Source organism: Coptis chinensis, chromosome 5 (assembly GCF_015680905.1).
Source record: "Coptis chinensis isolate HL-2020 chromosome 5, ASM1568090v1, whole genome shotgun sequence".
In the NCBI taxonomy this organism is placed as follows: Eukaryota; Viridiplantae; Streptophyta; class Magnoliopsida; order Ranunculales; family Ranunculaceae; genus Coptis; species Coptis chinensis.
This window is the reverse complement of record NC_141460.1, coordinates 71,501,377-71,517,036: the sequence shown is the minus strand read 5'-3', so window position 1 is coordinate 71,517,036 and position 15,660 is coordinate 71,501,377. Positions and strand designations below refer to the sequence as shown.

The window sequence follows — 15,660 nt, the reverse complement described above, 5'->3', positions numbered from 1 at the left end:
ACCTCTAATTAAGTCCCTGGCAATCACATGCCTTTCCCTTCATGACCTTGACTCGACAACCAATGCCCTCTCACCACCTCTCATTTTGTTCCCTTCCTTCACTAATTCTGTTATTTCCATTCCTATTTTTTGATACATTCACAACTAAAATCATTTGAAACTTTGTAATTTGTCAAGACTACCCTTATTTTAAGGCTTTTGTTCTTGTTATTTTAATTTCATAAGACTTGTTTAGGAATTTATATATATTTTGTAACCTAAAACCAAACCATAAATTATATTAATCATGACTTTAGTTGAATGATGCCTATCCAAATTATAATGTTTGTTAATGGATCCAACTTATTGTTTGTTAATAAGTCGGATCAAATATATTTGTATTAATTTCATTGACTGGTTAAAAGCTTTTAACAATCAAATAAGATTATATTAGTGGATTTTAACGATATATAATATACTTGATCAACTGACCAAATCGCTTGAGTATCAATGACTGTAAAAAATCTCGAGGTGCTTAGTAATTATTTGTTTCTTTGGTTTATTTGGATTTAATATTTTTATGCCAATAGTGTTAAAATTTGTAGACATTAACTCAATATTCCAATATGTATTAATATTTTCTACTATATAATGATATTTTCAGCTACACTGACCTCTAACTTTTTTTTGGTTCAATATCATTTGTCTCTTTGTCCATTTCTTAAAAATCATTTTTACGTTAATATGATGTATAACCAAACATAATTCAAACTTATAAGGCACAACAATACATCTCAATAATCATAATAATTACATTTTCCCAACCATGAACCATCATTTCCACATCTTATTATTTACTTTGTTCCTCGGCAATCCTCATCAAGTTGCACATGAATTCAAATCAAAAGTTACCAAAAAAAAACATAAAATAAAAATACCTTACAAAACCATATATTATAGAGATTTTATACAACGGCTAAAAGTTTCCAACAAACAAAGGGTAGTTCAGTCACAGAGTGACTGACAAGTGAATGACAGAATCACAACTCTTGTTAATCATTGAAGCTCACTATTTAGGACTCTTCAAAAAACAAGAGAGAGAGAGAAAAATACAAAAAACCACTGTACTCTCTCTCTCTCTATTCACAGTAGTTCACATATAAATTTTGAGACATTGTCTGTTTTCTGTCTCTCTCTCTAGCACGTACAGAGAAGAGAGAGACAGAGAGATGGAGCCGTTTTAACTTTTCAGTGTCGGCGCTTAAACGCATTTAAAAGTGGTAATTATATATGGTAAACTTTTTTATAGTAATGCATAATAATAATAATTAATCATTAATATTCTCTTTGTAGTCTGCTGTACACTGTACTCCTTTCTACATTTTTTTTTTCCTGCTCTTCAAGAGCTGGCTTTCCTTTCTTCTTCTTCTTCTTCTCTTTATCTGTTTAGTCATTACTTGTTCTTCTTCTTGCCTGCTTGTTAAGTTTGCAGGCTTGCTTGCTGTCTTTTGGTTGGTTTTCAAGAACAGAAAAAGTCTCATGAAAGGGCTAGTAAGTACGTTGTTTTTAGTGTTCTGAACTTTTTAAGGCTTGGGCTGTTTTAAAAAATGAATCTTTTTGGATTTTATTATGTTTGGGATTGAATTTTGATCTTGGATATATTATATTTTGCTAAGAATGAGTGATTTTGGGTAGTTTTCGCTATCTAGTATGATGTAATTCAAGTTGTTTGATTGAGTACACTTGTTTTGGCCTTATGTATATTGGAATTATAAGTGGTTCTGTTTAGAGGGAGTGCGGTTTGGGGAATGTGGATTAGTACAAGTTTTGCTTCTGTTTGATTTGGTTTGAACATACTTGTATACGTGCTTAATTTGATTAAAATTATCTCACATCCATTTGCATTCGGATTCAGACGTTATGTTTACATTTCTAGGTAGCTGAGTTTTTTTAATCTAAGTTGTTTGTTCTGCAATTACTTGTCCTTGAGTTCAAGCTATCCAAAGCATTGTTTCCAGTAAGACAATGCTTCCAGTTCTTTTGATCCAGCTTCAAATTTTTGGTTGTTTTGTTGATATTCTATTCTATACATATAAGTGACATATACTGAAATTTTGGGGTGGTCTTTTGAGTTTCACATATGTCTAAAATTCATTGACTTGCAGCCCTCTGTATCTTTTTTCCAATTTCTTTAGATCATTCCTTACCACCTAAATCAGTATTATATGCAGCCCCCCTCTTTGATTTCTTAGTCGTCTTTGCCTTTAATTTGTATGCAAACACATCTCAAACTATTAATTGACCTCCTTTCATTTCGCAAGTCTGAGTCGTCTTTGCTCCACTTTGAAATGATGAAGGAGACTTCTCTGTTTCGGGCCACACTGAAATGCAGGGCATGGGGCAGTACAGAAGGATATCTCGCATGTAATAAGGGCCGTGTCTTCTATTTTTGTTTTTTTTTATCCTTTCGAGCTCTTTACCTTCGTATAATCGTATTGGGGCAAGTTTCTGTGATTCGATGACAGATTTTCCTTTTTTCAGAGTATGAATGTTCAGCAAAAAGAAAGTTCATACCATACATTCTTTAATTTTCACATATTAATTTTGTGGGTGTACATAGTATGCTCTATTAAGTTAATTGGAGAGGAACAAATTATACCACATTAACGTACATTCATTAATGACAGTGGAGATTGTTGGGCTGTGGATACACTTCAATCATAGTAAGAAAGAATTTATATCATATGTACGTTCGCTTATTCCACACGTATGTCCAATTATGAATGACAAGTGAGAGTGAGTATTGTTTGGTTGTGAGCACACTATAATCTATTTTTTGAAAACCAGCCAAAAGTTTGATTGCTGATTTTACTATGTTTTAAAAGAGTCGACTACATTTCATAAACAAACTTTTCTGGGGAGAATGACTCTTCGAGGAATTGCTCAGCAAGTGTGGTTTACTATTTATTATTCATTTCTTCCCCATATTATTATTTGGTGAGTTTTGGATATTTGAGAACTTGAAGTTTTATAATTGCATTAAGAAGGTAGTTCCAGCTGCGGGTTTGCGGGACTAACTCTTTATTTCATAATAATGTCTATTTAGTTTCTCTTTATCACTGATGTAACGAATAAGGCTTAGATTCACTATGTGTTACTTATGTGTTCTATTCGTCGTTTTGTTATTTAGGTGTCATTTCTATTGCTACTGGCACTGAGCATTGTGGTTGAAGCAAAAGGAGAAGTGACTGATAGCAAATGTAAATTCAAGACGGGATTGGAGCCCAGACCTCATAGTGTCTCCATCTTGGAGTTTGGAGCAGTTGGGGATGGGAAAACACTCAACACCATTGCATTTCAGAATGCAATCTTCTATCTTAATTCTTTTGCTGACAAAGGTGGTGCCCAGCTTTATGTACCACCTGGGAAATGGCTGACTGGGAACTTCAACCTCATCAGCCACCTTACTCTCTTCTTGGAGAAAGGTGCAGTGATCCTTGGATCTCAGGTATTTATCCCGTCCCTTCCACTGGCTCTCTCTTCTGTTTTTTTTTCCTTTCTTTCTACATTTGTCCTCTTTAGTTGATACTCATTAAGATTTTTATGTGTATTAAAGGACTAGTTCCTCAGAAACATTTGTTAACTTCTCTCCTAATAAGTTCCACTCTAATCAATTTTATCATACTCATGTACTTCTTTAATAAATAGATACAATTTCCTTCCGCTAGTTGATAACTGAAACTGTGATGAGCTCTGCATTTTAGGCTACTCCAGCATGTTGTATGATGAATCCCAAGTGTTCACTCCACTAAAACATGCTTGACCTTTTCATGTTATAGACTCATCTGCATTTCTGTTGATTTGCATATGTTAGCAAGTAATCAACTCCCAATCCTAATTTTGAAGTCCCAAGCTTATTCAATTAAGTCTACAATAGAAAGGGAAGAAGGCTGTCCTTTCCATTTCAATTTATGTAATGCCAGCTGCATTTGATTTGATTTCAGAACGGGCCACAAAGTTTCCATTGTGGTTTCTGTTAAATTTTATTTCTGTTATTTTGCAGGACCCATCTCACTGGGAAGTTATTGAACCCTTGCCATCTTATGGCCGAGGTGTGGAACTCCCTGGAGGAAGATATCGCAGCTTGATAACCGGACATAATCTGACAGATGTTGTCATAACGGGTAAGCATATACTCAACTTTGTAGCTTGCAATGACCCTGTCATATCCTGTTGGGAACCCCCCTAATTCTGACTCATACATATTTGCATCAGGTGATAATGGAACAATCGATGGACAAGGTTCTGTTTGGTGGCAGTGGTTCAATTCCCATTCCTTAAATTACAGCCGACCTAACCTTGTGGAATTAATCAGTTCCAGCGATGTTGTGGTTTCAAACCTAACCTTTATAAATTCTCCCTCCTGGAACATTCATCCAGTCTACTGCAGGTATGATGGTTAATGGTTTTGTTAAAGTTGAATAAACGTCATTTACTTAAGATCAAAATGTAATGTAAGCAGAAGCAAAAGGAACTTCAAACCAGATTAGTGAAATATACTTCTTGTGTGTAATGCAGTCATGTGCAACTTCTGAATATTACAGTTCGTGCTCCATCTGATTCTCCTTTTACTGATGGTATTGTCCCAGGTTTGTGACAATCCCCCACTTTTTACTGTTCCAAGTGTTTTCAAATGATTTATTATCCGTAGTCATGCATAGCCACGAACGAAGTGTGTTCCCTTTATGTTTTCCAAACCGTTCCTCTATATGTTTGACATGCATAAAACTAACTAACTAGACAGAAGTTATAACATAGTAATAAATTGATGGAGGCACATATAATAAATGGGAATAACTTAAAAGCATTTTGGATTATGGTTTAACATTCTGAAGTAGTCTATCTCTTACTTAAATAGTGTTGTGACTCGTATAAATTTGTAATATATTAATAATTAAGTCGAAAGTGCTTCTCTTTTAGGCAGTTATATGAGTTCACCATGTTTCTATCCAGTTAAAATTCCTCATTGTCTTTTCAAGAAAAATCATTTCAAGGCAGGCCAGGGGAAAAAAAAATTGGATGAACCAGAGTGGTCAGCATTGAGAGGGTTATAGGTTTTAATAGTATAAATAAGGCCTTATGTAGGTATCCACTGAAGTAGGGCAGGGAATTGAACCCGACCCGAACCCGACTATGTTAGGTTCGGATACATTTCTCTAACCGTATTTAAATTTGGGTCGGATACGGATACAGATAATTCGGGTTCGGATTCGGATACATGTTTTGGGTAATTTTTCACATTTTTAGTGTTACCCGATCAGGTTTGGGGTTCGGATTTGGGTGAAATATTTGCAAAAAATTTGGATTCGGATATTGGCATAACCAATCTGAACCCGACCCGTTCCCTGCCCTACACTGAAGGAAGCTGGGTCCACATATAGTCATGGAGATAAAGAACATTGATATGCCAGCCAAAGCTTTCAAAACACGTGGAGAAAGTCTTACCTTCAGTTATTTATACATAGGATTGGAGGCAGGGTATAATATAATTCGTCAATGGACGGAGCTAGTGTCTTACATTTAAGAAGAAGAAAAAAATGATGCTGTAGCATAAGGTTTAAATATAACACTTGATATATTTCACACCACCTATCTATATATATACGGACCATAGCCTTTTCTAACTGTGCTTACGTTTTGTATTACTATTTGTACAGAATTAATTTTTTTCTAGATTTGTCCGTGAGGGTATTTGAACCCTAATAAAAGATAGGGTTAACTAGTATTACCCCCCCACTAGATGAGCCAATTAGGATTTCCCCCCCACTAGATGGCCAATTAGGGTCTCCCCCCTAAACACACGGTCAACTTGGTTTGACCATTAAATTTCAAGTCAATCAACTGAAAATGACACAAATGCTCAATTTTAATTAGGTGAGGGCATTTGTGTCATTTTTAATTGTTTGACTTGAAATTTAACGGTCAAACCAAGTTGACCGTGTGTTTAGGGGGGAGACCCTAATTAGCCATCTAGTGGGGGGGAAATCCTAATTGGCGCATCTAGTGGGGGGGGGTAACACCAATTCTCCCTAAAAGATAAAGTTATCAAATGTAGGTGGATTCATTTGAAGTCCGTATTTATACATATTTATTTCCTACACAGGGAAAGAACTTTGGCCAATGATAGTAGAGATTAGCATTTTTGGCCAATGATAGACTATCACGCATTTCTTTTTTTTTGAAATGGAAGATGCATTACTGTATTTTAACGATTAAGTTTTTATTATGGATAAAGAGGATAATAGTGTGAAGAATGTCAATAAAGGACCTCTACCAATCAACAAAGTCGATTTTTGTTTATTCTCTTTACATTCCTTTCTTTCTCCTTCCCATTTCTCTGTCTACTGGTGTTGTCATTAAGTATTACCATTGCTGTGTTTTTCAGATTCTTCTGATGACGTGTGTATAGAGAACTGTACCATTAGTGTGGGTCATGATGCCATTGCACTGAAAAGCGGCTGGGACGAGTATGGTATCACATATAACAGACCCACCAAGAACGTACAAATCAGGCGGGTTTACCTCAAAGGATCTTTGGGTGCTGGTCTTGCTTTAGGCAGTGAGATGTCTGGTGGTATTTCAAACGTGCATGCCAACCACCTTTACATCTTTGACTCTTTCACTGGAATCGAACTCAAGACTACAAAGGGCAGAGGTGGTTATATAAAAGACATCCTAATGACAAACGTGAAGATAGAAAATGTGAACACAGCACTCAGAGTGAATGGTCATTTTGGATCCCACCCGGATGACAATTTTGATCCCAGTGCTCTCCCAGTTGTTGATAGCATCACCCTTAAAAACGTCACCGGTAAAAACATTGTGACAGCTGGGAATCTCACTGGAATACAAGAGTCTCCCTTCACTTCCATCTGTCTGTCAAATATCTCTTTGAGTGTGACCTCAGAACCATCAAATTCATGGGTCTGTTCGAACATATTTGGATCCTCTCAGTCTGTGTTCCCTGAACCTTGTCCCGACCTCAAGAGCTTGTATTTAAGCTCTTCTTCTACTTGTTTCTCATATTTTAGGGGTCACGCGGCAGTTTAGTGAGTTCATGTTAGCCTCTTTGTACAATGAGACTCAAGAGCTTCCATTCCCAATTCAAGTTTGGTCAGATTCTTTTTGAATAAAACACAGATCTCAAGCCTTCATTCTTCAGTTTCTAATTCATATACCCATGTCTTGCTTCGAAACAATACCCGTCATTTGGCGATGATGTGTCTAGTCAATAGCTTGTGTACAGCTTCATATCTTCATTCATGTGTAAGGAAAAGTTTTGGTAGTCGGAACCCCTCAGGAAATTGTGAAATGTCAGTGTTCGTCTTTTTTCCTTTTCTCATTGTAAGTTTTTTTACATTGTAAATTGCATGTGACATTGACTGCCACATGAAATGGATATTGCTAGATGGGCAAGGGAGGAGTGATTTTCGGCTTGAGCAATGTTATTTGAAATAAAAGGATACTCTTTGTTGAGATACTGATGAAGTTCAGATTCTTGGGTTTTCTCAAGAGAAAGACGAAGTTTGTTGACAATAATAACGAGCCTAGGCGCCTTGCTATAATTGCTACAAGCTCCTGATTTTGCACTTCAGGAGGACCTCATGCAATAACACGGGTAAGAACTGCCAAATAATGAACTGTTCAGTACACTGCAGTAAGGCTGTTGAAGACTTCACTCACTGAAGTGGTTCTGCAACCCGAGAAGCAAAACGTGGTTTGGCAACCCGAGAAGCAAAACCATGATCTTCCGTATGGGGATCTACAGTAATATTTTTCAGATTGAAGCATGCAGAAGAAAATCTAATAGCTAAACTGGCAAATCTTAGATAGCAATTTTTTGGAGTAGTCCAAGGATTTTGTCTTTGAACAAGCAACTATAGTGATTGTGAGTACATAACACGTGATGCCACTGAGTTCATGGCCGAAATGCTGAATCACAACGGCCACTGTGTGATGGTACATTCAAAAGTGAACGCCCTAACGATTCGACCCGTTACTAGCCTGGTTCAAAAGTGAATCACAACATACGTAGTGGACCAAAAAGCATGCATCTTGGACCAACTGGTGAAATAGACAGACTGATTCCGAGTCATAGGAGCAAGACATGGTATTATCATGTTGATGGTTAATCCAAAAACCCACATTTTGCTCATGACAGAAGGTTCAATTTTCGTGAGTGAGAAATATAGCCAGTCTATAAACTTGAGTATATCTTTTGAGCATGTCTTCAGGGCGCGAGATTTTGAGCATGTCTTCAGTGTGCAAGATGTATCGTGCGCAGAATGTATGGCCCCCCTGTAGATGAGTGGTCCACATTAAATACGTCTTAAGTACCATAGATTTAGCCATATCTTTTTTATACTCATTTTTAGAAGCCAATTACTACTTTAGTGCCTAATAAGATTAATAAGGTTAGTTAGGATATGCTAGCTTATCGAGAAAAAAAAATACTCATTTTTAGAGGCCAATTACTACTTTAGTGCCTGCCTAATAAGATTAATAAGGTTAGTATTAATAAGGTTAGTTAGGATATGCTAGCTTATCGAGAGAAAAAAAAGTTAAGATATGCTGGGCAATCAGAAAATAGCTGGTCAAGCTGGTCACTAGTCACGTGAGATGTTGGAGAAAACCATGAAAAGAAAAATGGTAAGAAAATGGAGGTGCTCCCACAACCTTCCAAGGATGTTGCTCCCACAAGCTTCCAAGTATGGTTGGTTTAGGTTCGGTGGCATTATATGCTTTTTTTATTTATTCTCAACTTGAAAACAGAGAGGCGAAACATAGGCTTCTCTCTCTCTTCTCTTTAGATATTTTACTAAAGTCACTTTAGATATTTTTAAAGTCACGGTCGGTCACATTTAAGACTGTTTAGGACCGGGTTGAGTTAGGTCAGGTCAATACTTAAATCTCGAAATTTTTATCCGTCGCTCAACCCTTTCAAGGCTTGAAAAATCGGGTTTATGGGCCGAATATTATGTTATACATTTGATTTACAAAATAAATTTAAAAACATTAGTTAAAAATCATATAATCGAATACACTTCACAATTAAACCTTCAAACTATTAAAAAAAACTTGTTAAAATTGTATTAATCAATTAAGATCAGTTAAATTTATTTCATAAAATATTATAATAAAATTATAAAGTTGACAAACTTATTAATGCTCTTTTAAATAATTTTTAACATATTAATGCTAAAATAAAATATATTGTAAAAAAAATTATTAAAATATATGTAATAAATATTGAGACCATGCTTAAGTTTCAAAGTCTAGGCCTTTATCCTCCCCTCAAAGGCTTGAGGGCCAGATAGGCCCAGCCCACAAATGTATGAGAGCCTTATTTTGAAAGCTTTTAGGCTGGGTCGGGGCGAGCTGAGGGTTTGATGTCCATTTTGACACCCCTAGGTTGATTTATACGAGAAACCCATCCGAATTTGTCTGATGTGTTGAAAGAATCAAATGACATAACCGCTGCGGTAGATGAATTCTGAATTCTCATAGCTTGCTCTCTGTCTGACACATTGAAACTCGGTTACAGTATAAATGTGTACATAGTATCGCGTACATCATAATATCGCGCATTTGACTGAACTTTCACTCGACACGACAAATGTGTACAATTCCAAAGACATGTTTCGGGTTCAAATGTTCAATTTACAAATACTTTAACCTTCGTTAACCATAGTTGAAACTAAATATAGATTGGAAAAGTCTGGAAAACATTGAAATGCCTGATAATAGGTAATCTGTATAGGAGTTCAATTATCAGACCTTGGTTTGCTAGGCTCTGAACCTGAACCCAGTCCCATTTTGGTCCAAACACAGGAAGATGGGCGACCAATCATGTTCTTTTCCCACATGGAACCATGACTAACTGAGATCGAAACCCTGGTATGCACAAACACACATTTTGGTCGGTTAGAAAACCATAAGAAAACGATAATTAACCGACTTCACAAGTAAAGCACCAGTCAGGTCGGGCGCTATGAACAAATGTTTGTATATTGCAAAACTAAGATGGTGATACAGATGAAGAGATCTGGACCCAAGCAAATTCCTCCTTGTAGCAGATGCTTGCTTCACAAGAATTGGCGCATGTGTACACAACGATGGTTGCCCAGTCAAGAGAATCCTGATCATTCTTCACCGCGAAGTAAAAAAGTAATTGGGGCAAGATCTGCAGCCACCATAGGAACGCAGAAAACAATTTGTCCATTAGAAGTTAAGAAATGCTAGTAGGTAGCGCACTTATGAGTTGCATACATGCTACCTCACTATATACAACAGTTTTTGTCTTTGGTTTCCAAAAATGAATTGGCGTTTCTAATCTCAAGCAAATAGTGTTTTAGTGAGGTGGCACGTATGCAGCTCACAAAGTGTGTTGCCTGAAAGTTTTAAGAGTAAAAACTTTGATTCGTGACCAATCATAGCAACATTCCAGGAAACTGCAAAACGAGGCAAATAGATGGGACAATGAAAATCGGTAGCATTAGGAGATTAACCTGGAATTCATAACACAGTGGGCCATCACAGTAGTGGCATTTGGGAATATCTGCATTAGATGAGCGGCCGCTTGACATGGGCCATAGTGGTTTTGCCTTTGCATTACGAGAATACCTGTGAGAGAAGGCAATTAACAATCCATACTGTCACACAATTATGAAGGAATTTAAAGAATCCCAATGAGACCTGTTCACAAATGAAAGTAGCTCAAACCAAGCAACTTTTGAGATCGACCCATTTGAATAGTGCGCAACACAATAGTTGTACATAAATGCATATTGGTAGGAAATAAATTCGTATAAATTGTAACAATACCACCTGGTGTAAAAAATACCAACAGAGACCTGACCCTAATGGGGAGGGTATGGAGAGTGGTAAATGGGGATAGGGGGTGGGTATGGGGAATCCCCCACTCCTCCCAAGCGGGTATGGGGCGGGGATGCAGAATGGAGTCTCCTACCCAACCCAGCCCCAATTAAGTATGTAGTGTATCAGTGTATGTAATATGGTATATTTATAAAAATATTGCAAGAGTAAAAATCAAACTCAAAGACCTCATTCTTGAAACGACGACCATCTTTCCACTTGGCTAATGTACCTCATTCTTGAAACAATGACCATCTTTCCACTAGGCTAATGTCAAATTCATGAAGGGTCTTTAGTATATAGATGGTGGGGTGTAGGGCGGGTATGGGGAATCGGGTACCTTGGTGAGGCGGCTATTGGGAATCCTCGAATGCCTCTCAAGTGGGGATGGGAATCCCCATAAAGGTAAAATGCAAACCAATGCCAGATACCTAATTTTTTTAGTAAAAGAAATTCAATTGATATAATCAATAAATTACATCAAAGCCATGAAGATTAGGCAGACACTAATCTCCTAGGACCAGACCCATAAACCCTCATACACCCATAACCTTATGACCCTACCTAGGAACAAGAGCCCAACCCTACCCAATTCCAGATACTTCTTTGTCTCTCTTGTTGTATCATACTTGAAGAATGAATACATTTCCTTAGCCTATGATGATTTTCATCGACAAAATATGTGACTAGTATTTTTCATATTTCAACAAATTCTACAAGAAAAGACTAGGTAATATCAGATGCTTCAATACATCAACATTGCTTCCTTACGTATTACCAAGTGATAAATACCAAATAAACTAATACTAAAGCATAATGAACTAATGGAGTTGAGAACATAATATATAATGCCCATATTCTTATCACTGTTAAAATTCAAGGAAACTATATCAAATCCCATTTACAGATTAAACGTACGTATCATGGTGTGAAAAACAAACTATTAACATTTACTAGCATTGTGCATTAAAATATCAAAGAAAAACTAATCAAGCATAGATTAAAAGAATTCACGTCCATCAAGCATGATGATTTCAATCAAGCAGTCCTTTTTTAAGTAAATGGGGCAGTCACATAGTTTTCTAATAGGTCTGAACATTTAGGTCTAATTTGAAATATGCATGGCAGGCATTACCAACTTAGCAAACTCAGTCCTCAATACTGTGCATTAATGCATAACACACAAACGAAAAAAGAAAAAGAAAAGGAACACCGTCACTAGATGTATACGGCTCACCAAGCACTCACCTTAACACCTGTTCGGGAGCTTTAGCAATACGTTCATAAAAAGATGCCCATCCTTTTTTATCATCATCTCCCTATTACCATATCCAAAAACTAAAGTAAAACTTCCTAGCATATTCAAAGGTGATCACTGGATAAATAGTGAGGTAAGAGCTGAACCAAACCTCAAACTTATCCATTATAGACTCAATCCCGTCATCAATTTGCTCTTTCGAGATCAATGAAGTCAAGTCATCGCATTCTGAGGCTGCTGTATCATCACTCTCATCCTCAATTATGATCTCAAATTCTGGCCAAAGAGCTGAGCTGGCAACTGGTATCAAATCAATATCGTTAGTAGAAATTCTTTTTATCTATTATCTATTATTATTATTATTATTATTATTATTATTATTATTATTTATTTATTTATTTATTTATTACTTTTTTTTTAGATATCTTTTTGACTTTTCGTTGTAGGTAGAGACTATATTTTAAGGGGATCTATGATTTAAGCATGGATAAACAGTACGCAAAGTCCTCATGCCTTTCTATCTGGTCCAAACCAAAAATTCTAATTTTTTAACTACCAAGTGCAGGAAATTCCTATGTCCCTCTAGTAGGGCATAAAGCATTTGATAAACCGGTTAAGCAAGCATGTAAAAAGTAAGAAAATATTTTAAGGTGGGAAGAGAAGCAGGAAGTAACATTGTACTGAAAATGCTCTACTTGATCCACCTGAGTGTAATTAGGAAGTCTAAAAAACAAAAAGTAGTCACACTATGCCATAGACTCAGAGACAAAGGAAATATGGAGGTAAAGGAGAATTTGGCAATGAGGTAGCACTCAAAAGCACAATCAGGTTTAACTTTTACGCATTGTTGATGAGTTTTATTCCTAAATGAAAAATGAAATTGAAGTTGGTATTGCAGGGAGCCATGTTGCCAGCAATATGCCAGTTGCACCAAGCACAACCCTCCATTCACCAAGAGGACCCAAGTTCAGACCCATTGCAGACTTATCTTGCGAAAGTAGACATGTTAAAAAATGCAGAAACACCATCCTAAAAAGACATCAGTACAGCCTTGGGATAACTGTGTTTCTAGCACAACTTCAGAAAAAGTACAGTGAATGATAAGCACATTAGCCAAAATATTTCATTCACCTTTATGTATCTCTTTAGAAGTCCTTCCATCATTGCTAGCCTTAGAGTCAGAAGATTGCAAAGAGATGCTCATTCGTTGACAGTCTTGTTTATGCCCTGAGCGCCAGTGCATGTTCTAATAGAGAGAAGAAAACAGATCTTAAATTCTTGACCTGAAGAACTCTAACAACATTAAAATACTGCTAAAATACCTGGTGCATTTTAGAGCAGTAATGTGTACTTTTGCAACTACTACAGACTTTGTCTCCTCTCCACGTACCACACCAAGAACAAAGTGCAGCTAGGATTACACCATAAGAAAGATGATGTCAGAAGTCATAACGCATGTAGTGCATTGTGCATACATATATGTATGTATGCCAGTGACTATTATGCCAATCAGACATCTGTTCACAGGATTACATTATTTGGCATCAATATACTGTGGGCTACGATGCAACCAGATTTTGTCAGACAAGCGATATGTGTAGTCAAGTATTGCTCTACTATATCCAAATCGAAGGACAAGTAGGATGAGAATATGGAACGTTCTATAATGGCATGTGGAAAAGCTAGCTTGTATCCTTTGAGCTATCATTGACAATTTTCCTTCTCAAAGAAAAGATATCCAATACGGAAACATCAGAATAATTATGAAAATAAGGTCACGAAATCACCTCCAGCACAAGACGGTTTGTCGGAATTGTCATATCTAGGGGGCTCGCTTGAGTAATAAGGATTTGAGCGAGGTAGTTGGCAACGAAAAACCTTCACACTTCAGAAACAAAACTCAGCATTAACATAACTTCCAACACTAAAACACTTTAATATATCAAAACAATGGTCTAACAAATAAACACCTTCTCAACTGCTTTTCTGGTTTCCGTTTCCATTGCTCATGCTGGTCTTTAAGTAGACAAGCCATTGAAGGACACATAAACACAAACAACGTCCGATGGAATGTAGATTCCTTATTATCCAGTGATGCATAAACCTACAATCCAAAACACCCTTCTATAATACCAAAGTGTAAATAATAATAATAAAAAAAATGATTAAAAAGTGTCTATACCTGAATTAGGAATTGAAGAGGATCACCACAAAAACCACAAACTCGAGATTTTTCAGATGGTAAATCAATTGGATCCAACCAAGCCTGTAATTACACATAAGAAACAAATAGTGAGTTTAAAGTCAACAGAATTGAATGGGCGCCCCCGCAAAATTTGAACTAAACTTACAGGAACACCACCAGCTTTACTTGGAAAGTAATGACGTAAAATTAAATTTGAAGTTTTGGGCTTTTCCACAAAACCAAGTGTCACTGGCTCTTCTTCTTCTTCATCATCATCATCTTCTTCTTCGATTTTGAGATTGTTGAAACTTTCAATTTCGACAATTTTCGGCATTTTAAAGCAATGTGTGAGGGTTTAGGGTTTTTAGGGTTAAGATTTTGATTTATGAACGTAGTATTATTTTGTTTGTACAAGGGGTTATATTCGTCATTTTTATATTTTTCTTACCGTATGTATTTTTCCATTTTGTCCACTTTCCTGAAGCTAGCATCAACATTTAACTTGAAAAGTCCAAATTCAAAAGCTAGGGTGAAGTAATTAGGTTGTGAATGAGAATTATATTGACCTTTTTTTTTTTTTTTAGTTTGTTTGAAAGCTGAGTTTCAATATTTACTTATAAGTCTATATTTACAAAAACCCTAAGCATCAAAAGCTAGGCTCACAAAAAAGAGGTGCACGAAGCAACCATACAGAAGAGAAAGGAGGTAAGTAGCTTAAATCATTTAAATGCCACCAAGAATTTTCAGCATTAGGATGTTGCCTCCACGTATCCTTCGATGCCAAACTAGCAGCATGAGAAACAAAGCAGTTAGCACATGAATTTCCCTCTCTATTCAATTTTGTACTCTTCAAAGTTGTGTAACAAAGAAATAATTTCCCTACTAATTTTCTGCAACATCCAATTCGAATCAACCACGGTAGCAGTCATGGACTTGTACAACAACTGAGAATCTGTTTCCAATACGATCTTATGGATGCGAAGTCTCACCAACAATTGTATACCATATAATATATAGCCAGAAACTCAGCTAAATTGTTAGTGGAATGGAGAATTGGAATCGCTACACCCATGATAAACTGCCCATTAGCCATGCATGCACAGTACACACTCAGCACCGGCCACCAAATCCCAGATTCGCAAGAGCTACTCCATCTGTATTTAGTTTTTCACAGCCTTCAATAGGTGGATGCCATTTAATGTATATAGAGATGAACGTTTTTTGTACTTTAATTTATCTTCTAAGATGTCCTTCAAAATTTGCACTTGCCCATGAATCTTCTTGATATAATAAATAAGATTTG

General features: G+C 36.4%; 2 protein-coding genes across 3 annotated transcripts; one reads left to right on the top strand and one right to left on the bottom strand.

Moving 5' to 3' along the window:
- Positions 1-1,040: 1,040 nt before the first annotated feature.
- LOC147498717 (putative polygalacturonase) lies at positions 1,041-7,517 on the top strand. Of its 2 annotated transcripts, none has more exons than XM_086560631.1 (7): positions 1,041-1,272; positions 1,465-1,530; positions 3,170-3,487; positions 4,043-4,163; positions 4,255-4,429; positions 4,558-4,628; positions 6,425-7,517. In XM_086560631.1, exons 1-7 carry the CDS (start codon positions 1,270-1,272, stop codon positions 7,087-7,089), a joined length of 1,419 nt encoding a protein of 472 aa, XP_086416757.1. In that variant the 5' UTR covers positions 1,041-1,269; the 3' UTR covers positions 7,090-7,517. The 2 variants fall into 2 exon arrangements, with proteins under 2 accessions (XP_086416757.1, XP_086416758.1); XM_086560632.1 differs by having other exon boundaries at positions 1,145-1,259.
- Positions 7,518-9,522: 2,005 nt separating this feature from the next.
- Positions 9,523-14,944, bottom strand: LOC147498716 (zinc finger (MYND type) family protein / programmed cell death 2 C-terminal domain-containing protein). Its single transcript, XM_086560633.1, has 10 exons — positions 14,524-14,944; positions 14,355-14,438; positions 14,143-14,276; positions 13,960-14,057; positions 13,495-13,583; positions 13,304-13,418; positions 12,324-12,472; positions 12,163-12,233; positions 10,548-10,662; positions 9,523-10,222 (listed from the first exon to the last, which is right to left on the bottom strand). Exons 1-10 carry the CDS (start codon positions 14,689-14,691, stop codon positions 10,058-10,060), a joined length of 1,188 nt encoding a protein of 395 aa, XP_086416759.1. The 5' UTR covers positions 14,692-14,944; the 3' UTR covers positions 9,523-10,057.
- Positions 14,945-15,660: the final 716 nt, after the last annotated feature.